The 27,890-nt window shown below is 37.4% G+C and overlaps 1 protein-coding gene across 8 annotated transcripts in view; it reads right to left on the reverse strand.

The window, feature by feature from the left end:
• pard3bb (par-3 family cell polarity regulator beta b) overlaps nt 1-27,890 on the reverse strand; it is a 449,216-nt gene that overhangs the window by 405,559 nt on the left and 15,767 nt on the right. For all 8 annotated transcript variants that reach the window (XM_048193363.1, XM_048193369.1, XM_048193368.1 and 5 more), the window contains exon 3: nt 17,221-17,322. In XM_048193363.1, coding sequence (XP_048049320.1) covers nt 17,221-17,322 — 102 coding nt within the window. The remainder of the gene's footprint in view (nt 1-17,220; nt 17,323-27,890) is intronic.

The following is a 27,890-nucleotide window of genomic DNA, read 5'->3' on the forward strand; positions in this document are numbered from 1 at the left end:
AACAAAACCAGAGCACATCTTCACACCAGCTAGACTAAAATAGCCAATTCGTTCTTTCTTCTGTGATATTTCCAAGACATTTGTAAGAATGTTCACACTTAAGAGAGGAACTTTATTTTTAGTTCACCCAAAAATTTTAATTCTGTCCTAATTAATGTTCCGGTAACACTTTACTTGAAGGGGTGTGCATAAGACTGACATGACACCTTCATAATCATGACATGACACATGTCATGAATATGAAGGAGGTTTTATGAATGTTTATGACAACTGTCATTAAGTGTCATTCGCTCAATTATGTCATTTTTAATGCAAAGATGACATTGTTTGAGATGTCCGAGTTATGACAACTTGACATAAACCAACACATCATAACCTGTCAGTGTCTTTGTCATGACAACTTGACATCATTTAGCTTTATGGGTTAACATTGCATTAAACTGTCATGTAGTTGGTTTTGACATGAGGCCATTATAATAGTGTCATAAATATGTATCTTGAGCTCAAGTACAGTGGTACAAATTGAACTTGTCATTAAAATGTCATTAAGTGACAATACTCTGACAAATAATTTTATAATTTTATAACACGTCACATGTTTTTTTTTTTTAAGTTTCCTCCAACAGAAGGTCAGATAATAGACAATTTCAAATTTCGTAAAAAAGATGACACTGTTATAAAATAATGGTAACACTTTATTTTAGGGTCTTTTAACTAGTTGCTTATTACTATTAGCATTCATATGGCTAAAATATTGGCTATTTATTAGTACTTATAAAGCACATATTAATGCCTTATTCTGCATGACCTTATTCTACATTCTTAATCCTACCCAATACCTAAACTTAACAATTAACTATAATAAGCAGTAAACTAGATAAAAAAGTTTGAAGACAAACTTTAAGTTGGCTTGAAAAAGCCGGTCCAGAAAGTTTGAAGGAGTTTTAAAAGTTTGAAGCTTTTCAGTTTGAAAGTTTAAGTTTTATTAGATAGATTTAGTTCAATAGATAGACTTAGTTTGATAGATTTAGTTTGATAGATAGATAGATAGATAGATAGATAGATAGATTCAGGGTACTTAAGGCGGTTGCTAGGGTACTCAGGGTGGTTGCAAGGGTGTTGCTATGCGGTTGCTAAGGTACTTGGGTGGTTGCTAAGGTGTTGCTATGGGGTTGCTAGGGTATTGGGGTAGTTGCTAGGGTGTTGCTATGCGGTTGCTAGGGTACTCGGGGTGGTTGCTAAGATGTTGCTATGCGGTTGCTAAGGTACTCGGGTGGTTGCTAAGGTGTTGCTATGGGGTTGCTAGGGTATTTGGGGTGGTTGCTAGGGTGTTGCTATGCGGTTGCTAGGGTACTCAGGGTGGTTGTTATGGTGTTGCTATGCGGTTGCTAGGGTACTCAGGGTGGTTGCTAGGGTGTTGCTATGAGGTTGCTATGGTACTCAGGGTGGTTGCTAGGGTGTTGCTATGCGGTTGCTAAGGTGTTCTGAGTGGTTGCTAGGGTGTTGCTATGTGGTTGCTAGGGTAATCTCCATGGTTGCTAGGGTGTTGCTATGCAACTCAGGGTGGTTGCTAAGGTGTTGCTATGCGGTTGCTAAGGTGTTCTGGGTGGTTGCTATGGTGTTGCTATGTGGTTGCTAGGGTACTTGGGGTGGTTGCTAGGGTGTTGCTATGCGGTTGCTAGGGTACTTGGGGTGGTTGCTAGGGTGTTGCTATGCGGTTGCTAGGCTACTCGGGGTGGTTGCTATGGTGTTGCTATGCGGTTGCTAGGGTACTTGGGGTGGTTGCTAGGGTGTTGCTATGCAGTTGCTAGGGTACTCGGGGTGGTTGCTAAGATGTTGCTATGCGGTTGCTAGGGTACTTGGGGTGGTTGCTAGGGTGTTGCTATGCAGTTTCTAGGGTACTCGGGGTGGTTGCTAGGCAGTTGCTATGGTAACCTGGGTGGTTGCTAAGGTGTTGCTAGGCAGTTGCTAGGGTGTTCTGGGTGGTTGCTAGGCGGTTGCTATGGTAACCTGGGTGGTTGCCATGATGTTGCTAAGTGGTTAGTAGTTGTCACAGATGGTTACTATCAAGTTTTTATAGAGTTGTTAGCATGTTCTTAGCCCAGTTTAACACTTAGCTAATCACTATTAGCATGTAGCTATTCACTGCTAGCATGTGTAGCATGTTGGAAGTCCAGATTGCTAGCATGAGTCAAAAGAGCCAACCGCCATCTCTCTACGATGTTCTGATGCAGAGATATAGATTTTGCAAAACGGTTGCTAGGGTACTCTGTTTGGTTGCTAGGCAGTGGCTTTGCAGCTACCAATGATGATACTCCAAAGGCTGCTTGACAATATAAACCAACCCCCATGTCTGTACGATGTTCTGATGCAGAGATATAGATTTTGCAAAACGGTTGCTAGGGTACTCCATTTGGTTGCTAGGGAGTGGCTTGGCAGCTACCAGTGATGATAGATAGATAGATAGACAGACAGATAGATAGATAGATAGATGGATGAGTTTGAATGAGTTAGATAGAAAGATAGATAGATAGATAGATAGATAGATAGATGAGTTTCAATGAGTTAGATAGATAGATAGATAGATAGATAGATAGATAGATAGATGAGTTTGAATGAGATAGATAGATAGATAGATAGATAGATAGATAGATAGATAAGTTTGAATGAGATAGATAGATAGATAGATAGATAGATAGATGAGTTTGAATGAGATGGATAGATAGATAGATAGATAGATAGATAGATAGATAGATAGATAGATAGATAGATAGATAGATAGATAGATAGATAGATAGATAGATAGATAGATAAATGAGTTTGAATGAGATAGATAGATAGATAGATAGATAGATAGATGAGTTTGAGTGAGTTAGATAGATAGATAGATGAGTTTGAATGAGTTAGATAGATAGATAGATGAGTTTGAATGAGTTAGATAGATAGATAGATAGATAGATAGATAGATAGATAGATAGATATTTAGTTTGATAGATAGATAGATGATGGGTTTATGATTTTGAATGAGTTTCAATGGATTAGAAATAGTACATAGAATGGCACTTGAGTCTAATTGGGTTTGAGTCTAATGGGCTTCCATAGTTTAAATTTGAATTTTGACAGTTGGAATTTGAAAGTCTTGGCTCATTTGAACATTCCGTCAATGAAAGTCAATGGGATTTTTTCCAAGTTTGATCAGCATTTTTAGGAAAACCGTAAGTCGGATCAGTCTGAAAAGATATAGCAACCCGAGTCAGAACAGTCTGAAGGTCTGGGCTGAGTTTGGTGGTTGTAGCTTGAACAGTCTAGGAGGAGATAGTGTTCAAATTTTCGGTCAGAAGAATAATAATAATAAGTTTATATAGCAGATCAGTAAGTTGGCTTTTTCAAGCCAACTTAATTAAGAGTTTATTGAGGGAAAAGTCATAGTTAATCGTTTATATATGTGTTCCCTATACTGAAATGTTACCAAAATAATGTAATGTAATGTTAACCCATAAAGCTAAGTAGTTTTTTTAAGTTTGATAATTAATCTGCTATGTCATGTTTATGACCGGTTATGATGTTTTGCTAATGTCAAGTTGTCATGACAAAGACACTGACAGGTCATGATGTGTTGGTTTATGTCAAGTTGTCGTAACAAAGACATCTCAAACAATGTCATCTTTGCATTTAAAATGACATAATTGAGCGAATGACACTTAATGACAGTTGTCATAAACACGCATAAAACCTCCTTCATAATCATGACACGTGTCATGTCAAGATTATGAAGGTGTCATGTCAGTCTTATGCACACCCCTTCAAGTAAAGTGTTACCAATGTTCCAAACCTGTGTGACCTCTGTGAAAAACAAAAGGTGAGTTTTCGAAGAGTAGTGTGGCCACCAAAGAAAATGGGGAGTCTGTCAAGCTTAAAAGAAATTAAAAAAAAAACACACCATAAACATAGTGTATGAATTGGGTGCTGGATTTCAAGTCTTCTACAGACATAAGATAGCTTTGTGTGAGGAACAGTCCAAAAATTATGTAATTTTCTCAAGATTTTCAGTAGGCTTGCTGCGATAGTCAGTGTTGACTGTGTTAGCGGTAACGTCACTTGCCCACTGCGGCATGGACCCCTACCGTCGTTTTGTAATAAAAAAATCATTTAGTTCAGTCAGAAAACAGCTGACTGACAAGATGATTGTGGAAGATTTTTGCAATATTTGGAAATCAAACCCAGTGCTAATAGGGAATCTGCAAAAGATTACTTGTGTTTTTATAGTTGTTGTGTTTTTCATTAAGAATAATAACCCACAATTCAAGCAATTGCTGCCCCCGAATTGCCGCTAATTGAAAGTGAAAATAAAATCCGCACAGGCATTCTTAATCCACGACATGTGTTATAATCTGAAAACCACGCCCACCAGGGGGGAAAACAATCTAACCCTCACCATTGACTTTTTATTGTGTAAAGCTGCCTCCTTGTCATTTCTGACTTATAACAAAAAACAGAACATCTAAAACAGTGGTTGCCAACCTGTCGATCGCGATCGACTGGTCGATCTTTATCACCGTTCCAGTAGCTCGCGAAAATAACAGAAATGAGAGTACAAAAATACATTACATTTCTCCAGTCTCTGTACTGTATTTTTGTATTTATTTTTATGTTATTTTCTGGAGCTGCTGGGACAGACAGATAAAGGTAAATAGCCCACATTATGTCCGAGTCTGTAAACGGCCGTTAACAAGAGGCCAGAGACGCTGAAGACGGACGCGAAGAGGAGAAAATTCTGTAGCAGGCAGAGCAGCTCACTGTTCACGATGCTCGAAATATAGGAAGGAAATTGGGGGTGAGGGATTATGAATTCATCTCTAAAAGGAGATCAGACTTCAGGAACATTTCGATGGCAATGGCATTTTATTTTCCTCTTACCTCAGAATAAAGTAGCTAATTGTTAGCGCATTTCAGCTTTGTTTACAGCAGTAACCAAGGAAACGCTGTATCACTGCTGCTCCGTAAGCGCCACCTGCTGTCAGAGAGTGAATCTGCGTCCCATTCAGCCTGCTGTTTTTGTTTCATGCTTTTTTGTGTGTGTAGCGTTTATAATTTCACAAAGATAAAGTCATACCGTTCTGTTTTTGCTTTAAATCTTGAAATTAAATCTAAATCAAATAAAAAACAACTGTTCATGCAACGTGCATAGCATCTTTGTTTGGATTGTGATTAAAAAGCAGTGGTTCCCTCTGATTTGAAATGGCTATGTATTTTTGTTTATTATAATAATATTAATAATAAATATCTGCGAACAGTATCAGAATCGGCCAATTTGCTTGTAAAAATAAATAAATAAATCAGAATCTACACTGACCACGAAAAAAATACTAAATACAAATCTGGGCTGTCTTTTCTATCAAGTAGATCTTGTCTTTCAAAAAGGTCGAGGTCAGGGATCTTGGGCTTAAAAAGGTTGGTGACCACTGATCTAAAAGCTGCTATGTGACGGGGTCTACAGCAAACAAGCTAAAAAACCTACAAGTTTTATAAGCTGTCGACTGAAAAAAACAAGCATTTAAGGACACAACAGTGGATACAGGCAATTGAGACAGAGCGCAATGTGTCATATTACTCTGAGAACTACGCCCACTAGAGGGGAATGTTATTTGCGACAGGATATGTTTAAAAAAAAATCATTATTTTTACCCATGTCAAAAGATTATTTCACCACCCTATGTGAACCCAAGAGGAGGAGATATATTAAGAAACTAAAATTTACCCACAATTTACCCATTCTTCCTGCTGATGCTTCACGTCTTATTGCCTGTATCCACTTTTGTCTCCTTAAAGGCTAGCTTTTATTGTTTGGTAGCTTATAAAATTTTAGTTCTGGGGTTTTTAGCTTTTTTCTTTTTTTTCACTGTACACCCTGTCACACAGCATCTTTTAGACATTGTTCTATCTTTTGTTAGAAGCAAGAAGTGACAAGGAGGCAGCTTCACGCAATACAAATGTCAATGGAGAGGATTGACCCCACCCCCCCCAGTGTGGGCGTGGCCTAAATGCACTCTGTCTCTATTAGCATGGACCGTTTTCAGTTCATTCCAATGGAAGCTCAACTTCTATAGGAATTAGTTGAAAACAGGCCGTGCAGCTGTACGCATTTTACTTTCGTTTTATCTCGAATTAGCGATTTAAAAGTGAGCTGCAAAAGAGGAGAAGTGTTGTCACACATGATTAACCGGTGAGAAAATTTCCTCACCGTCACATCCCTAATTTTCAATCAAAAGCAACTTAAAAATGTAGTCTATATGATGGGTGCAGAATTTTAAGCCTTCTACAGGCATAATTTTTGGCATGTTCTTTATGTAACAGCTGTCTTACATCAAGATTTTCAATCATAGGCAACTTAAAATGTAGTCTATATGACTATATGCAGGATGTCTTCTACAGCCATAAGAAAGCTTTGAAGTTTGACCATCCCCAGTCACCATATGCTGTTACTGTATGCGAAACTGCATCACCTTTCCTCAGGATTTCTCCTTTTGTGTTCAATTAAAGAAAACAACATTATGACAAATCATTTGAAGCAGCATGATGTTGGGTAAATGACATCAATTCAGATTTTTAGGTAATCTCACGGTGCCATTTCTTAATGTCCGACACTTAAAGGGATAATATACTGTAAAAATTCTGTCAACATTTACTCACCCTCATGTCGCTCCAAACCCTTATGACTTTCTTTTGTGGAACACAAAAGGTATTTTGAAAAATGTTGGAAATCAAACAACATTAGAGCACATTGATGCATTTCTTAAAGGTCCCGTTCTTCGTGATCCCATGTTTCAAACTTTAGTTAGTGTGTAATGTTGTTGTTAGAGTATAAATAAAATCTGTAAAATTTTAAAGCTCAAAGTTCAATGCTAAGCGAGATATTTTATTTAACAGAAGTCGCCTACATCGAACGGCCAGTTTGGACTACATCCCTCTACTTCCTTCTTTAATGACGTCACTAAAACAGTTTTTTGACTAACCTCCGCCCACAGGAATACACAAGAGTTGCGTTTGTAGAGTGTGTTTGTCGCCATGTCGTCGAAACGCTGTTATTTTCATCCCGCAGTCCAATCACCGGGTCTGATTCCGGCTCAAATTGATAGGGTAAAATTAAAGACATGTTTACAATAACACTGAGCACGTGCATCTCCACGTTATGGTAAGAGGTGTGACCTTTCCGGGCAAGGTGCGCTAAACTGCTGTCGAATCACAACACAGGAACCGCTGGCACAATCAGAACTCGTTACGTATTTCTGAAGGAGGGACTTCATAGAACAAGGAAGTCATCAGCCCGTTTTTATGACAGTGGAAACAGCGGTATACAGATAAGTAAATTATGTGAAAAATACTGTGTTTTTTTACACGCGAAACATTAACACATGTTATATTGCACACTATAAACACAATCAAAGCTTCAAAAAACCACGAAAAACGGGACCTTTAAAATATCTTTTATGTCTCACAGAAGACAGCCATACAGTTTTAGAATGACATGAGGGTGTGTAAATGATGACAGAATATTCATTTTGGGGTGAAGTATTATCTAAGTAGATTAAGAAATATTAAAGAGTGGCCAATCCCACAAACATATGCAGATTCATTTCAATATCATACATTTGTAACATAATTAAATACAAGAACATGTATATAAGTGAATCAGAATGTAGTTTAACAGTTGCAAGTGTATAAACTACAGGCTAAAGCAAGCAAATCTTGTAATCTGCCTTCAGGTTATGTGTGTTTTAGCAGTCGAGTGGTATGCTTGCTTCATTACAGAGGGAGTGGCACAGTAATTACCAGAATACGGCTTGTGTTTTTGTTGACAGAGGAAGATCTGACACCCTAACAAGACGAATGGCACATTCCACAAATGCACACACACCATATGTGGCAGCTCTGAAAAACTCAAAAGTACATTTCGCCGCACATACCTGCTTTAAAGTCGTTACTTTATATAAATGCTGCTCTAAAATGACTCAAATGCTGCAGCATTGTAAAGAATTATTCTGAAAGAAAGAAAATCGTACTCCTGGCTTACAAAAAGCAAAGAATAATTATTGGATCACCAGGATACAGTAACGCAGGCTGTGACATTTGGGAAGTTGTCACCATGGCAACATCACTACAGTGAGAGCTCATTCCTCATCCCGGTCTGGATTTATGAGTAAATACTAGCTCTAACAGAATAAAGGCACAATGCCAACAGGGGACTGTGTGCAAGTGTGAGTGGAAGAAATGGTGAGGAGTGAGTTCATGCTTTTATATAAGCACATACATGCATGTGTGCGAGTCTCTGTGTGAGCGTACATAAAACGCATTGAATTACAGCACAGAATATTCACACAAATTAACGTTCAGTAAAAGACACCACCAGACGTTTCCTGTACTGCTATTCTCGACCGCTAAATACACAGCATGTCAAGAAAAGAAATCACAGGCTATTTTTCCCGATCTGTGAGCCTACAGCCTGAATGCAACCATGCAACTTCATGTACCATGAAATAATATTATATCGACTTCTATCGATATCTTCACTGACTGAAGTCCAAAACACACATACAGAGTAAATAGTCAGTTTTTTTTTTTTTTTTTTTTTTTTTAACTAATCGCTCGAGCAGGTTATTTTAATGAATCACTCAAAACGATTCACAGGTTATCTGGCTATATCAGCCTGTTGAATCCTTCACTGAATTAATTCACTGAATCAGCCAGAGCAGTAAATTAATCAACATCGTATTCACAGCAAATCACAGTTTCTGAAGCTTAAATCAATACCATTTGAAGGTACAAAAAAATAATTTGCAGAGCTCAACACTAATACATTTTTCTACTGGCTTAGTCAGGCAAGTGGTTACATTTTTTACTTGCTCTGCCAACATTTTTTGCTGGTCAAACTTTTCACTGGCCCTGTCACAATAAAAAAAGTGAAAAAATAAATGAGAAGTCTTTGTTTTTGACCCATGTAACCTAGTATTTAATTAATAAGGTTGTTTTAGACACCAAAATTGTAGAGTGAACAAATAAACAAATTATAAGCAACAGCACAAATAATAATAAAAAAAAGGAAAAATGAAAACAGTTCTTTTCATGTAGGTCTACTGTAGTATTAATGTACGAAATACTACAGAAATTGAATAATAATATTTTTTAATCAAAAGTAAAATAATACTGGATCTTCACAGCATAAATTAACCCTTAAATCCATTCCTCGGGTCTTTAGTGACCCGGGACATCATTCACTACCCTCCTCCTCATTCATTTTTTTAAGTTAGACATCAACCTTCTTGGTATTCCTCAATCAATTTATTATAAATAATATAACAAGAAAAAAATCATAAAATTATAAAAGAATGCCTATTTTTGTATTCATTTTTTGTAAAAATTGTATAGGGTCGCTAACGACCCGAGGTGTGTATGAGTGTACATATTTTTTTTCTGCACAACAATAATTGAATCCTAGATGACAGAATAAGTGTAATTCACCTTTATTCCACAAGGTAGCAATGTCTGATACACAATGCTGAGGTGACGACTCATTCAGACAGAAAACGAAATAATAAAACAAACATGAAATGGCTCAGCGATTTACTGCAGAGCGAGTACTGAACACAATCAAATATGACTGTAACTGTTACTGGATTGATCTGGTGAAGCTGTTAGCGATCGAAATATTGATTTTGAAGATGTTGAAAATTACATAGTTTTGAGAATACGTTTGAGATCGCGAATGGGCTTCATATTCGTGACCTCAAACATAAAAATAGCCTATTATTTGCTGAATTTACTGGGAAATGAGCTCTGACGAGGACTGTGATGATGGCATAAAACATCTGCTCAAACTGAGCCCTTTCAAGCTCCAAAAGGTAACAAAATATGCTTTATTTTATTCTTCTGTAATTGTTACTGTAATATCAGAAGAGTTTTATATTATCGTGACAGGTAGAGATCCCTCCGTGTTAGTTATTGATCCAGGTCGATAAAGACCCGAATATGTAAGAATGATTGGCAAAACAGTCATGCATTTAAGGGTTAAATATGAAGCTAAAACAGTTATTCATCCAAGATCAATCATTGGGCCTTTGACAATTCTGTCTAGTGGTCAACCGATATATAATCGCCAAGCCCAATACAGAGGGTATGCACTGATGTCACTTTCCCGCCGGAACACGCTCCATCAGCTGGACTGAGTGGCAAAAGAACCTGCTGCATGACTGGATTTAATAGGGAAAATTGAGTAAAACAAACAATTACACTAAAGGTTGGGCACGAAAGTGTTCCTTATAACATGTCAAAGAAATGGATATTGACATGCAGCCAGGAGTCATGTTTCCTGACATTTACATGTGCCCGATTTCGACGCCGGGGAAATACATAAAGCAAATCTGCCCGTGAATGCTTTATATAACTACAATATAGGTAGGTCTAAATCCGAGTGATCACTTATATCAATGTTATATAGATCTATCGTCATATCGTCCAGCCCTGAAACTTGTATAGTTTGTGAAAGTGTTTATTTAAAAGCACCCAATTATGCAGAACATAAGATGGTAAATATTTAATTGATGAGTTGTCAACACAGTATATAACAATACAATATAAAGGGTATGATTTTACCCCAAAATCCATCATTTTGACACAAAAAGAAAACTGCAAATCCACAATTCTCTGCCAGAGTCCAGTTGTTTCTGTGAATTGCAGTGATCCATTTGCTTCTTTTTTCCGTAGCTGTAAAAATATACCTCAGATTTTGTGTCAAAGCTGTTTGTACAGTCAATCACAAAACTCTTTCCCCGTTTTGGATGTGTTTTGTCTGTTTTTCGCGGATTTCACGCTGAAAACTAATGCTGCCACTCAGTCTTTGCCACTCAGTGGGCGTAACCGCAGTCATAACAGCCAGCGGTGACGTCACGTGCATACCCTCTATATCACCCGATATATGCCATTTTTGAAATATCGACACTGGCCGATACGTTTTCTGTTTGGCCGATGTGTCAGAAGAGGGACTTTTATTTTGACATTGTGGAGAATGTCAGCGCCTGAGCACACCCCATTCTCCGTCTTCTTTAGTTTACGGTCTACGTTTAACAGTCTCTGTCTAATCCGTTATTAGATAGAACTGTTAAACAAAGAAAGTAAAGTTATAAGAAAAAGCATTATAGCATTTGCTTTTATATTATTAGTAATAGAAAGGCAAACACTTCTCACCTACCATCAGCATTCAGCAAATACAAATTCCTATCATTTAAAGTCTTTGAATATCTAATAAACATTTAATTTCACAAACCTTGAAGTCTTATCGAATCCAGCTTTGAGATCTTCTGAAGTGCATTTGTAGCCTGCATGAACATATGTACTCTGTGTGTGACGGTCAGTCCATGCAAATTAAATGCGGACGGGAGAGTCCAGATGTCACTGGACATGCATGAGCGACAAATTTTAAACCTTTGATTTCAAACTATGCTGTGTTATATCAAAGACTTTATATACAGAAAGATGGTGCACTCATATTACTACGAAAGGGAGAAAGTACAACACTCAAAATGGCAGAATAGGTCCCGCCTTCAAAATAAAAGAGCCAATCTGCAATTGGTAAGGCTATTGCGTCACTGCTGCTGCTGTTAGAAGCTCCAGTTGAAGACCTTATGACCCAGAGAAACAAGCACAGAACCATCTTTAGAATTTTGTATTTTGGCAAGCAATTAGCTGGTGAAGTACTTATTGTACTTATAAGTACTTATTTTGTACTACTTACTGTAGAGATAACAAAAAATATTATGAGCATTCTAATGTTTGGAGCGGATGTCATAAATGTCAGTAGACCAGAAAGATTTTAAAACGAGCGGTTCATTCATAAATCCGTACCTTCACGCTGTGGCAATACAAACCGGAAGAAAGAACACAATGAGCACAGTGCTGAAAAGAGGCGGAGCAACATAAGGTCTATAAAAATAGTCAGTGATCTGAATGATCTGAATGCGTTTAGGACTGCACATGTGCATTGGCTGGTCCAATAATAATGTAATAGGATTACAGAATCAAGTTTATTTTTACATATTTTTAATAAATTAGAAATAAATATTTTGAACTTGAATCAATATTTCAATTTCAAATGATTTATTTCTAATTTATTAAATATTAAGTAAAATAAATATAAATATAAATTTATAAAATTTATATATATAGGCTTTATATTGACCACCGGCCACCCTGCTCTCTAATATATCGGCATCGGCCATCAAAAAATCTATATTGGTTGACCGGTCAACTGTCCCATGCATTTTTTTCATCCTTATTGTCAAACCTTAAAATGCAAACAGCTTATTAGTCGGTAACACTTTACAATAAGGTTCATAAGTTACCGGTAGTTAACTACATTAGCGAACATGAAATAATAATGAGCATGAAATAATGCACTTCTACAGCATTTATTAGCCTAATCTTTGTTAATGTTAATTTCAACATTTACTAATGCATTAGTTAATGCACTGTGAAGTAACATGAACAAACTATGAACAGCTGTATTTTTCTTAACTAACGTTAGCAAAGACTAACAAATACAGTAACAAATGTATTGCTCGTGGTTAGTTCATGTTAGTTAACACATTAACTAATGTTAAAGGTGCCCTTGAATGAAAAATTGAATTTATCTTGGCATAGTTAAATAACAAGAGTTCAGTACATGGAAATGACATACAGTGAGTCTCAAACTCCATTGTTTCCTCCTTCTTATATAAATCTCATTTGTTTAAAAGACCTCCGAAGAACAGGCGAATCTCAACATAACACCAACTGTTACGTAACAGTCGGGATCATTAATATGTACGCCCCCAATATTTGCATATGCCAGCTCATGTTCAAAGGCATTACACAAGGGCAGCCAGTATTAACGTCTGGATCTGTGCACAGCTGAATCAACAGACTAGATAAGCAAGCAAGGACAACAGTGAAAAATGGCAGATGGAGCAATAATAACTGACATGATCCATGATAACATGATATTTTTAGTGATATTTGTGAATTGTCTTTCTAAATGTTTCGTTAGCATGTTGCTAATGAACTGTTAAATGTGGTTAAAGTTACCGTCGTTCCTTACTGTATTCACAGAGACAAGAGCCGTCGCTATTTTCATTTTTAAACACTTGCAGTCTGTATAATTCATAAACACAACTTCATTCTTTATAAATCTCTCCAACAGTGTAACATTAGCCCGTTAGCCACGGATCACAGCCTCAAATTCATTCAGAATCAAATGTAAACAATATAACAGTATACAATACTCACATAATCCGACACATGCATGTCGCATGCATGATGAACACTTTGTAAAGATCTATTTGAGGGTTATATTAGCTGTGTGAACTTTGTTCATGCACTGTTTAAGGCAAGCGCGAGCTCCGTGGGCGGAGAGCACGAGATTGAAAGGGGCCGCACAGCATAAATCGGCTCATTTATAATGATGCCCCAAAATAGGCAGTTAAAAAAATTAATTAAAAAAAAATCTATGGGGTATTTTGAGCTGAAACTTCACAGACACATTCAGGGGACACCTTAGACTTATATTACATCTTGTAAAAAAATGTTCAATGGCACCTTTAACAAATGAACCTTATTGCAAAGTGTTACCTATTATTCTGCTCTGCCTGCACAAGAAAAAAAGTGCAAAAGAAAACTGTGGTTTGAAAAGGCACGTTTCCTGTAGCGTACAGGTCAGCAGGCATAATAAAAAAAAAATTAGTTTCTTTTTAAAGCATTACTTTTTAATCATCAACTGTATTAAATTAACACACTGAATCAACAGCCTTAATCAAAATATGGTACCAAAATAGTATTGTTTTTAAAGACATAGAACCAATTATAGAGGGTCTGAATGCTGAAACATTGGGCACTATCATCTCTAAGTTAATAGTCCCACTCATAATCTTTAAATCATGACAATTTTTCATCTTTCATATGCAAATTATTCCTTAGAAATGGGCTGCATTCCCTGTGGCTAAAGCCTATAAAACACTTCCACACTTTGATTATAAAGCAGTATCCCAGAAATCATCTTGCTCAGAGAGAGAGAACGCGCGTGTCACCCATAATGCCTAGTGCCCTCACTTCTATTAATTAGTGTGCAGAAATCAAAAGCTTTGCATCTGATGTCTGAGAAAATTCAATTAGGAGGCAAATGCCCTTTTGTGTTATCGAGTTAGGGGCGGCCACACAGCTCAATATAATAACCTCCATATAGAGAAAGGACAAACAGAATACCCGAGGGCTCATTGAAGAGACCACTCTTTCCTGAGAGAGGATGGCCCAAATGGCCTCCTCTCAAGCAAATGTCAACGATGCGCTTTCCATATGAAGCGGTGAACCGTATGCTCGGTTTCCATTATAAACAGAGAATGACCATCATGTCCATAAATGGGTACAAAAACATTATGGTTACAATTTCTATCATAACTTCAATAAAAAGGGACCCAAGTACTTTACTTTTAGTTATGTATATTTAATATTTTCTACTTTTTCACAGTACATATATTTGGCACATATGGCAATACAACCTAACCTGTGATTTTTCATTTTCATGTGATTTTGTTTTCCATAAATTTTCACATTTTCTCACAACTTCTCAGCAAAACTTCTCACATTTGCTTGAGTAAATGTGTTCTGGGGTTCTTTCCTCTGCTGTATTGTTGCTCTGGAATAACTGACATTATACCATTTAATGGGGTGGATTGCGCCACCATTAACAACAGTTCAAATACTACACTCAAAAAAATTAAGCCTCTTTTGAGATTTACGCATTTCAATTAATAGTAAAATTCCATCAAATTGAATTGAATAATCCTTATGTAAAAATATGTAAGGATTATTCAATTATTCAATTAAAATATGTAAGGATTATTCAGTTTGATAGAATTTTACTTTTAATTGAAAGCATAAATCTTGAAAAAAAGGCTTAATTTTTTTGAGTGCATAATAAGTCAATGCATTCTTGCTAATGCTTCACGGTTTTATTATATCACTGGACCAAACAACTTCTTGTGCACAAGAACTAAGCCAATGAAACCTTACATTTGGCAGATTTCTTAATAAAATGAAGGACTGGATACCATTAACATAAACCACAACACATCTTCTAAAGCATCTTCACCGGCTACAGGAAAAAATAAACATACATGAACACTGCGATTCAAGTTTTGGTATAGAATCATTTTTGCAAATTATTAATTGAGTTGATGCCGAATTAAAATCTCATTCGCTTATTGAACTAATCTAAAAAACATAAAAATATGCTATAAAATAGTATTTTTGTTTGTGATTAAGACCAATTATAATTTATGTAATTTTGGTGGGTGGACGAAGAACTCCCTGAATTCTTTAGGAAACGTTGAATTAGGTTTAGGACCTTAATATTTACTTTATGATGCTGAGAATGCAAATTACATTCCAAGCTAAAAGCACGAACACTATTAGAACAAAGGCCACTTAAAGGTGCCCTAGAATTAAATATTGAATTTATATTGGCATAGTTGAATAACAAGAGTTCAGTACATGGAAAAGACATAAACTGACTTTCAAACTCCATTGTTTCCTCCTTCTTATATAAATCTCATTTGTTTAAAAGACCTCCGAAGAACAGGCGAATCTCAACATAACACTGACTGTTACGTAACAGTCGGGATCATTAATATGTACGCCCCAATATTTGCATATGCCAGCCCATGATCAAGCCATTAGACAAGGGCAGAACGTCTGGATGTGCACAGCTGAATCATCAGACTAGGTAGGCAAGCAAGAACAATAGCGAAAAATGGCAGATGGAGCAATAATAACTGACATGATCCATGATAACATGATATTTTTAGTGATATTTGTGAATTGTCTTTCTAAATGTTTTGTTAGCATGTTGCTAATGTACTGTTAAATGTGGTTAAAATTATCATCGTTTATTACTGTATTCAAGGAGACAAGAGAGCCGTCGCTATTTTCATTTTTAAACACTCAGAGTCTGTATAATGCATAAACACAACTTCATTCTTTATAAATCTCCCCAACAGTGTGTAATGTTAGCTTTAGCCACGCAGCATAGCCTCAAACTCATTCAGAATCAAATGTAATACATCCAAATAAATACTATACTCACATGACCCGATGTTTGCATGCAGCATGCATGACGAACATCTTGTAAAGATCCATTTTGAGGGTTATATTAGCTGTGTAAACTTTATGCTGTTCAAGGCAAGCGCGAGCTCCGGGGGAGGGGGAGCACAAGAATTAAAGGGGCCGCAACCTATATCGGTGCATAGTTAATGATGCCCCAAAATAGGCAGTTAAAAAAAATGAATAAAAAAAAATCTATGGGGTATTTTGAGCTGAAACTTCACAGACACATTCAGGGGACACCTTAGACTTATATAACATCTTTTAAAAAGAAGTTCTGGGGCACCTTTAAGTGTTTAAAGGGTTTAAAGGGCTATGCTTTAACATTTCGCTTGCCTTTATTCTTTATAGATGGAAGGTATGGAAGACAGAAGAGGGAAGGTGTATGGTTTCTAGAGCCCATTTGAAAAGTGATTCATCTCAGGCCCCATTTACACTAGTGCATTTTCGTTTTAAAATGGCATTTTAAAATGAAAACAATCCTCGTCTACACTGACGTTTCCACAGTGTTTCAGAAACGGTCTCTGTTTACACTACACGGCCGAAAACGCATGTCACATGACGGTTCATGCACACTGGGCATGCATGTAAAAGTGTAAACAGTTGCCTCTTGTGCATGTAGGCAGCTGCAGTATTTTAAAAAATGCAGTTTAACTGCACAATGGCTGCTAAAAATGACAACAAAGCCAGCAAAGTGTCCATGTTATTGTTCACACAGTCGCCAAGCATACACAGAGCGAATGTGGGCAGCCACGCCATCATTTTCAAAAAAGTCTCTGTTTTGGTCCGTTTATACTGAAATGCAACCCCCGGCATTTTCAAATTAAAACGGGGACTGCAGTGTTTTTGAAAGACTCAGTTTTTGAGGTTCGAAAATGCCGGTGTAGTGTAAATGAAAAGCGTTACCCTAGCAAAACTTATGCGTTTTAATACGACAAGGCTCTAGTGTAAACAGGGCCTCAGAGTATGTCTCCACATAACATAACATACACCTTGTGGATTCCAATATTAATACCCGACTGTTTCCCTGAGCCTTACCTTGTCCTTGTCCTCCACCAGGTCTGTTAGCACATCATCAGGGTCCAGAATACCCCCATCGCAGTATTCAACATGGTGGGTTCGTACCAGGAAATCTCCCTCCTATAAAACAAAGCATCAGTGTGAATTATCAGCAAAACAACACGTGTACTGACCTCAGACTTATCAATTACCCAGGTTTCCCACAGTCTAAACTGTAACTATGCTCTTAAAAAAAGCAATGGCTTGAGCCTGCTCATCAGGGCTAACAATATTCTGTGTGTCTGTGCGTCTGTGCTCACATCAGAGCAGTGTGTATCAGGACACTCTGATGTACAAGCAGCTTGGGTCATCTTTCATTATAGTGAACAGTCTTCCCACACAACTCCTCTACAGCCGGAGTTCTACAGGGGGAGTGCCACAAGGCTCTATCATGAGCCCACTGGACTTTTCTGATTAATGCTAACACATCAACATTCACAAAGCATCAAACCCTTGTGAGCTCACAACCACCGCCAACCAGGTCACAGAGACTGGTGTGATGTAACTCAAATCTGAGCTCCAAATGTCAACTTCAGCTTATGCCAAGAAGTGAGGTATAAACAAGACATCTGCACAACAAATGCCTTAATTCCATCTTGTGCCTGATCTTGTGTCATTACGTCTCAATTTTTGGCTGCATTCATGCTGCGGGCTCACTTAACACAAAGCAACTTAGAGTTGATTGATTTCAGGCAATGCCATGTAGAAAAGTACAGGAAGTAGTAGTGGGAGGTATGTTATGCTTAAACTGTGTTTGCCTTGGCTTGGAGTATCTGTAAAACTTCATTGATAGAGTGAAACATGACTTTGATATGGGCCTACCCTGTTTATCTTGGCTGTTGCAGGACAGCAGAGCTGTCAGCTCTCAACAGACAAACTGAGATTGTGTGTATGATTCATATATTTACACAATGTTCATTTAAAAGCCCAGTCTCTCAGCACTACAGAAAAACAGTCACCAGATTTGACCTTCTCTCAGTACATACTGACATACATGAGCACAAACATGACGTAGATAAATATACAATATCTTTAACAAAGGAGATCAAGAAAACTATATCTCTTGGATAGTACAGAGGCCAAACCTACAGCTCCAATCAATGTTGCGTTAAAAAGGCAAGACGGTTGGCCATTACTGGCATGGTATGATAGCTTAAAGACGCCAAATGGTGGTTGCACGAATTGTAGGTATTTAATATGTTAAATTATGATCAGGTGAAAAGTCTACACTTAGCATACTTTTGTTTTAACTTTCTTCAAATACATAGGCTAAACAAGTGAGCTAATGTTGACCGAATTTCTTGGAAACATTATGCTTCAACACCCCTGTCATAATCATTATCTATAATTACATAAAACGTATGCTTCAGTATTGTTGCTGTGAAACAGCAGTCTAATTATCAAGTTCACAATCTCAAGCAGTTTTAACATTTGAATAAGTGTGAAGTGAAATCTTTGCTTTGAAAAATGCAGCACAAAGAAGAGCATATCACATTACATAAATCACTCTTTGAAGAGATTTATATTTTATATCACTGCTGTGACATGTTAAGGGGTTTAAAGGGGTCGTGAACTGTGTTGTTTTATTGTTTTATAATGTTTGCTGGGGTGCACTTATAAAGTTAGTATGCTTTTTACATCAAAAATTGTCATAATTCAAAAATAAAAGTCATTTTTCCTACCCTGATTTTAGCCCTCTTATTTGAACGCTCTGTTTTAAGGGGCGTGTCTGCTGTGAGACTTCAGTGTAAACACCCACTGCTGTGATTGGCTGACATCTTTGCCTATGAAATAGCTAATTATTACTCTCTCGAAAACTTTAAGCATGTTTTTACCATTACAGCTCTCACAGTTAACTTATCGTGAAACTGATCCATGACTATAGCATTACATTTAGATCTATGACATTGTAGGGACATGGCCAGAGTAAAGGCGGGGAGACACTGCTTGAAGTCAATATGTTGTATTTATTGACTCAACACTTGCATTTCACAAAAAAAAACAAAAAGAAAACAAACAATAACAAAACACATGAAACCCGGGACACTAATGTTGACCCTCCTCACGGAGGCCCCAACCAGAAACTGACTCTAGCAAGCACAGTGAACCATTTAAACTCAAGAGTCAAACCAAATCATAAATCACAGGGGAAAAGAAAAATCATACATATACATAAACACATAAATAAACTCAATAATTGAATATCAAATTCAAAATATATTAACAATCAATAATACCAAAATAAATACAAAAAAATAAATAAAACAATACACTTATACATGCATTCAAATAAACACAATGAAACAATGACCCCCTGCTGGTACTGTTAAGTAGACTATGCCTACACTACCCATAATTCCTTTGAATTGCATAAAAAAGGAAACAGGAAGGCCGCACTCCCTCTTAAACCCCCACCCCCGGAACCATGCTGCAGCCATGATCCCAGAAACAAAAAGGTAAGAAAATGGAAGTTGATAAACTATAAATAAAAGAAAGAAAGAAAACTCCTGGTGTCTTTTTTCTGTCGTCTAATGTGCACCTTAGACTAGGAAAAATAACCCAAAGTAATTTTTAAACAAACATTTATACAAATAAACCAAAAAAATATATAAACCAAAATAAACAGGATATACACCCAAGTTATGAGCAATTAGGGGTAACCTGGAATCTTCACAGACATTATATTTAGATTGTGGCATGAAAGGTTGCAGTGATGAACATTGTAGCCAATCACAGATATGTTGTTGAGCGCATGAAAGCAGTGATCTCGTCATTGCAACTCAATTTCTGCACACTAACGAATGCTTTCATCGTAACTAACAGTGCAAACGCAATATAACTAAGAGATTTGTTGAATAAAACAGGAGTTTTGGTGCGAGTCCAGCACGCGCCGTTTTATTGACAGCTTCAGCGATTGCAAAGGGAGCGTTTTTGATCGCTTTCTATATTTAATATAATCACTGTTTAAATAACCGATTATTTTCATCCTACTAAGAGAAACAATGTGAAGTTGACCGTTTAGTTACTGGTTTGATTTATTGACATATAGACAAAGAACATCTGACTGTTCATGAATCATTACATATCAGATCAGGCATTAGAATGAACACAGTTACTTACATGTTGTTGCATTACTGTCGAGTCCATATCGTGAAAGTCTGTTTGCAAAGCCTGCGCCAAAATGCGATTGATTTACCAAAGAATCCACAGTGATATGTACCAAATACAAATAAATAATGCTCAACTGAGACATTCACACTGTGAAAATAAATAACCATATTTCAGGCATTAGGATCCTTTGAAAGGTAATGTTATTTTTAGTCCTGTATCACTATTCTCTCACTAACACACCAGTGGGCGGGGCTAATGTTGCAGTGATGAAGTAGGCGTTGATTTCTTCGGTGAAGGCCATGTTTTACCTATCTATGACATAGATAGGCACATTCCGGGACGATTCGTTCGCTGGGCCTGGTGTCAATAAAAGCTTTTATTGGACTAACAAGGAAGTTTTCAGTTCTGAAACTTACATGATATTCTTATAGATGACCTCTTATATATCAAAAGCTCAAGAAAAAAAAATAAATTCTCAATTCATGACCCCTTTAAGATTATTTTTATTTGAGTTTTGTCCATCTGTGAGTCTGTGTCTGTGAATTCTCAATTCTTGTTAAGAATTAGAGTCATTACTTGCATGAGAGCATTTAAAAAATAAAAAAAAAAGATACTTTACCAGAGAGCCAAAACTGCATGAGATTTATAATAAAAAAGTATTTTCTCTCGTTGCAATGCTTTAAGCATAAACAAAACTGTCAATGCAACGAGACAAAATACAATTATATTTCAGACAGATTTTCTGTGTTAATAATTAATGCAGTTTTTCTGCTGAGAATGTTTAGATATTTTTACTAAAAAAGACAAAAGAAAAACAGAGAAATAACAAGAAAGCCATTTTTCAAACATAGCATGACACTAGCAATAAAAAAAAAAAATGGCACAAACACATATATTATCTTCTCCATCTTTACAATGCTGTCCCTGTAGGCATTTAGAGGTTTGCTAAGTGAGTTTTCTAAAAGGTCCAGATTTTTCATCACCATACAAACTACTTATGCAGACTGTGACTTGTTCCTTATTCTGCTGTCTCTTCGATGGCATCGGTGTCATGTTAAAGACATGAAGAACCCCCAATGCATCACAAAAAGCTTGTATTTCACTCAATAAACAATAAAACCATGAGACTGGATCCCATATGATCTCATTTCACACAGCCCATGAGCAAAATGACATTTGGGCAGCGAACGCACCTGTTTAATCATGATTTCACCTAAATGAGCCCTGAGCTTTTGAATGCTAGCAGCGAGGCAGGGTGAATGAGGGTGAGACGAAGGCCATGAGTCTGACGGTTTCTGGCATTCAACAAAGGGCGACAGTGTGCCAGTCTATGGGAATAATGCTGTATTACATGCCACATTAAGGTCTATTCCCAGCTATGAGAACATTGAATGAGGATACGTGTGTAGCGAGAGATAGCGAGGCTGCGCTGTAATGAAACGATGGAAATCTCTGGAACATTTTGCCATTTTTACCCTGATGACGGTGAGCAGTGGGGTTCCTGCTGTATTTCTATGATTGCTTTTGTTGGTGCAGGGTCCATTACCAAGCCTAACATCATTACCAGACTCATAAACAGTAATGATGATCATGATGGTGATGATAATGATGCAATAAGACGTTGTCCATCTCCGAGAACGATCTTCCACCTCCGCACCGCATTCTTGCACTTTCTGGTCAAATATGAAAATACCAATTTTGCTGTGAATTGAATTTAATAAACATACCATTTTCTGACCCACACCTCATTTTCTGTTATGGACCTTAATATAGCCTGAATGAAATGAGATACTTTTTTATAAGGTAGCACAAATGAAATTAATATTTTCCTGGGCACAGAGGCCAATGTGCAGGGCTGAGTATGTGGGTAATCAGTACTTAAATGAGTCTAAGAAATAGAGGAAGACTCCTGACCAGACAGCATGTCTGGACTCTCAAAGCCTACTCCAGCATTGTGTTTGATAAATATCAGCAGCACTAATACAATAATCAGGAAACCAACCCACATTACCATAGATGGACATGCACACAATTTCACTATCTATTACACACACATATACCCTTCCATCCCACGAGACTTGAATACACAGCCTTGTCAACAATATACAAGAAATGGCCAAAAGCATGTGTTCACTAGATATGTGTAAAACAAGCTTACTAGTTGGTGGGTTGGCTAAATTATTAGTTGACTATCTTAAAGGTGTCCTAGATTCAAAAATTGAATTTACCTTGGCATAGTTGAATAACAAGAGTTCAGTACATGGAAAAGACATACAGTGAGTCTCAAACTCCATTGTTTCCTCCTTCTTATATTAATCTCATTTGTTTAAAAGACCTCCGAAGAACAGGCGAATCTCAACATAACACAGACTGTTACGTAACAGTCGGGGTGTACGCCCCAGCATTTGCATATGCCAGCCCATGATCGAGGCATTATACAAGGGCAGCCAGTATTAACGTCTGGATGTGCACAGCTGAATCATCAGACTAGGTAAGCAAGCAAGGACAATAGCAAAAAATGGCAGATGGAGCAATAATAACTGACATGATTAATGATAACATGATATTTTTAGTGATATTTGTAAATTGTCTTTCTAAATGTTTCGTTAGCATGTTGCTAATGTACTGTTAAATGTGGTTAAAGTTACCATCGTTTCTTACTGTATTCACGGAGACAAGAGCCGTCGCTATTTTCATTTTTAAACACTTGCAGTCTGTATAATACATAAACACAACTTCATTCTTTATAAATCTCTCCAACAGTGTAGCATTAGCCGTTAGCCACGGAGGACAGCCTCAAATTCATTCAGAATCAATGTAAACATCAAAATAAACACTGTACTTACGCGATTAGACATGCTGCATGACGAACACTTTGTAAAGATCCATTTTGAGGGTTATATTAGCTGTTTGAACTTTTTTTATGTTGTTTAAGGCAAGCCCGAGCTCTTGGGGCGTGGAGCACGAGATTTAAAGGGCCACACACCCTGAATCGGCTCATTTCTAATTATCCCCCAAAATAGGCAGTTAAAAAAAATGAATTAAAAAAAAAATCTATGGGGTATTTTGAGCTGAAACTTCACAGACACATTCAGGGGACACCTTAGACTTATATTACATCTTTTAAAAAAAAGTTCTAGGGCACCTTTAAGGAAGCCCAGTGAGATAAGTCTGCTTTTTCGAACGGGTTTCTAAGGCAGCCAAACAGGGCACGAACAAATAAATATAGAGTTAGCCCCCTCTTAAAGGGATAGTTCACCAAAAAATGAAAATTATCCCATGATTTACTTACCCTCAATCCATCCAAGGTGTACATGACTATCTTCTTTCAGACGAATACAATCGGAGATATATTTAAAAATATTCTTAGTCCTCCAAGGTTTATAATAAATGTGTTTATAATGAATTGTGAATGGGGGGGGTGCTTTTTGAAGCCAAAAATAATGCATTCATCCATAAAAAGTAATCAATACTACTCCAGGGGGTTAATACTACTCCAAAGGCCTTTTGAAGCGAAGCAATGCATTTTTTCTAAGAAAAATATCCATATTTACAACTTTATAAATTCAAATAACTAGCTTTCAGCGGACGACCATATGCACAAGTAATCCTCTGACGCGATTTATGACACAGGATGTTGGAGTATTGTAAGCTTAGACGCCTCTTGCAGTTCAAACAAATAGGGCTGTGTAACAAATTTAAGCTCCTCTTCTCTTATATCGAAATCCTCTGACATTTCTCTTTAAAAATGATCGTTTTACACTTATAATCCATTACCCATGATATGTTTTGCTCTATCCTCTGCACCTCCGCGTTCGTCATTACATTGTGTGTCAGGTCAAAGGATACTCTTCCACCACATATCAACTTGTGCATTCTGTGTACGGTCGTCCACCGGAAGCTAGTTATTTGAATTTATAAAGTTTTAAAAATGCTTCACTTCAGAAGACCTTTAATAACCCCATAGAGTCATATGGATCACTTTTTTTAGTGTAAAACTCTAGTAATGCTGTTTTCAAGTGGGCTGTTTAAGGATTTAAAAGATTATACAGTGCATGCTAACAGCTAAACAGTGCATGCTACATAACACACCGTCAAAATGCTAATTATCAAAATGAATAAGAATAAGCGTAGATCAACTAGTCAGCCTCACTAATAGACTAATGTAATTGACGCGCTGCATTGTGTTCAAGTGTCCACATACTTTAATCCAGTACAGAGTATACTATTTAAAAAAAAAAAAAAGGTAGTATACTAGTGTTCTTACAGTATTTCCCTCATCCGAAATCACATACTGTCTGAGTAGGTACAATATTTGAATTTGAACTTACCACGCAACCACTAAAAAAAGTATATTCTATATAGTATGAATGAAATCCGCCATTGATGTTGTTACCACCACATGGCATACAGCGTCAGTTGCGTCGCTTCACTGCCATTCATAAATCCCTTCCCGTGGCCTCATGGAATAGTAAAGTGTTCATCGAATGCGCACTTCAGAATCTCGGCAGAAGTAGTAGGTCATTTGGGGACCTTTCGCCTACTGTTTTCCGAATACTATGCATTCAGACGTACTACTTTGTTGCCAAACTGTTTTTCATATACTATGTAGTAGGGAAGTATTAGATTCCAGACACAGTGATTGTCACTGATAAAAAGACCCTTGAAAGACATTCTGGAAGTAAAAGAACACAGCAACGTGACAGCATATGCTTATACAAAAAAAAAAAAAAAAAAATCAGGTTCAAAAAGAAAGGCACAATAACCCAAACCCTCATAACAACATACGCTAAAATAAAACCAAAACACAGGCTTACTTTACCAGCCTAAGTACAAGTTGTGTTTATTTGGTTTATTCCAAGAAACGTCTTCAAAGAGAGCACTATGCCTCCAACTGTCACTGAAAACAATGACTACAGACGAATAAAACCACAATGGCGGATGTGGATCCACAACAGCACATTAGAGTTCTGAGAGCGAGTTGTGCTGCCAAAACTGCCTGAATCGCTGAAGGCTGAACAGAGGTACTTCACAAGGACATCTTGAGGTCCAGAGGTAGTTTCCATCACAAACCACGCACCTAGCACGGGACGCTTCTCATCGAGAGCAGATGCTAACCGACTCTGTCTCTGAGGCGAGGCATGCTAATTGTTTTCTTGCTGGCACAAGTCCAGGCTTTTCCATGATATCAGCTGCTTTGGCAGCCAACTCAGCACTCGTGCATCTGGCATTCCTGAGCTTAATGAAAAAACAGCAGCACAACTCTGGCCTACGTCTGCCTGGGTAATTAAGTGTCCCTTTTCAATGGCCTGATAACTTCCTGAGTGACTCCCAAGCACTTCCTCCGCTTAAGGTCTCTCTCTCTCTCTCTCTTTCTCAAACAATTTACTGCCTCTGGACAAAGGCTTGCAGACATGCTGAATACGTAGGACCTACAACTCAAGCACATTTCTCAGCCCGGAACATTCTTGAGAGCGCTGGCTGAAGATCACAGGCGTCTTTTCTTCCTGCTGGAAACTGACATGTCCGGGTCAATGGAAAACACCTCGTTGCATATAACAAAACACAAAGCAATACAGAAAGCAGAGGGCCACAGTATGCGCGGGGCAGAAATTAGACAGCAAATCCTCAAAGTGGTAACCACACTCTTTTCAAGTGATAGCTGATGTATGGCAGCGTTTAAAAGGCTGAAGATTAGCGCAACTAAATCTAGGCCATTTCTCGTTCCCTTTAATCCTGAAACGCATTAAATGCATAATTACACAGCTGCAGGAAAATGTTTCAGATTAGCATAACAAAAAAAAAAAACTCAAGACTGTGAGCTACTGAGACTTCAATGGCGGAGAAGGAAATCTGGTAATTAACAACACTTCTCGCCGCTCTATCACGGGTGAGATAACTCACAGCCAAGTAGTTGTGCTCCAAGCTGTGACAGCTAACTAAGAGGTTGAACTGTCCACAAATATGAAACGCAGAGAGCAAGGCTACAGCTTAACCTCTATTAACTTACAGGCATTTGGACAAGTTGAGAGCCTCCAGTGCAACAAAGCCTACATGCAATTAGCCCGTCCGTAAAACTAGGCCAAAGTGAATGGGAAAAGATTTGGTAGAGCAGTGGTCCAAAACTGGTGGGTGATGACCCAAAATGGTGGAAGGTCACGGACAGTGGAGGAAAACAATCCTCGATGCAAATAACCACCTAATCATGCGTAGAACAACAAAACAATTAGGCTTATCAACTGAGCACAAAATAGTTCCCTTATGCATTGTTGCTGATGTCAAATTCCATGTGATTATGTACAAAAACTATTGCAAAGTACAAATGAATGCAATTTTGGTATGTTAGGTTGCCAACTTGATGTTTAATATGAGATCTGGGTCCAAAAACAAAGAAAGGGATTTGCAAAACTACATTTCAAAACTGAAAAGTCATTGGGTTATCTAAACAATTAGCCAACTAGTTGGTCCTAATGGGGCTCTGTATAATTAGATCTACATTCTTTGGGGGCGTTCTTGTGCTTGCAGTGGATTATTTAAAAGTCCAACAGTAATGGTCTTAAATTTTTCATTAAACACATTCAGTTCATAATAAAGCAGTGCTTCGCCGGGGGAAAAAATGAGAGATGCAGCTTCTTCGAAAGAGCTTACCATACTAGGGTTTAAGTGTGCTCCGATCAGGATTTTTGGGGCAGATCACTGATTACCGATTACTGGAAGCAGTATTGGCCAATACAGATCACCGAAATAAATAATAGGCCAACTAATCTTAAAGGTGCCGAAGAACATGTTTTCAAAAGATTTAATATAAGTCTTAAGTTTATCCTGAATGTGTCTGTGAAGTTTCAGCTCAAAATACCACATAGTTTTTTTTTTTTTTTTTTTTTTTATTAATTTTTTTAACTGCCTATCATTATAAATGCGCTGATTCAGGGTACACGGCCCCTTTAAATCTCGTGCTCCACGCCCCAAGAGCTCGCACTTGCCTTAAACACCATAAACAAAGTTCACACAGCTAATATAACCCTCAAAATGGATCTTTACAAAGTGTTCGTCATGCAACATGTCTAATCGCATAAGTATAGTATTTATTTGGATGTTTACATTTGATTCTGAATGAGTTTGATTGTGCTCCGTGGCTAAAGCTAACATTACACACTGTTGGAGAGATTTATAAAGAATGAAGTTGTGTTTATGCATTATACAGACTGCAAGTGTTTAAAAAATGAAAATAACGACAGTCTTGTCTCCGTGAATACAGTAAGAAACGATGGTAACTTTAACCACATTTAACAGTACATTAGCAACATGCTAACGAAACATTTAGAAAGACAATTTATAAACATCACTAAAAATATCATGATATCATGGATCATGTCAGTTATTATTGCTCCATCTGCCATTTTTCGCTATTGTCCTTGCTTGCTTACCTAGTCTGATGATTCAGCTGTGCTCATCCAGACCTTAATACTGGCTGCCCTTGTGTAATGCATTGAACATGAGCTGGCATATGCAAATATTGGGGGTGTACACCCCGACTG

The sequence above is a fragment of the Megalobrama amblycephala genome, linkage group LG6 (assembly GCF_018812025.1).
Source record: "Megalobrama amblycephala isolate DHTTF-2021 linkage group LG6, ASM1881202v1, whole genome shotgun sequence".
NCBI classification, from domain to species: domain Eukaryota; kingdom Metazoa; phylum Chordata; class Actinopteri; order Cypriniformes; family Xenocyprididae; genus Megalobrama; species Megalobrama amblycephala.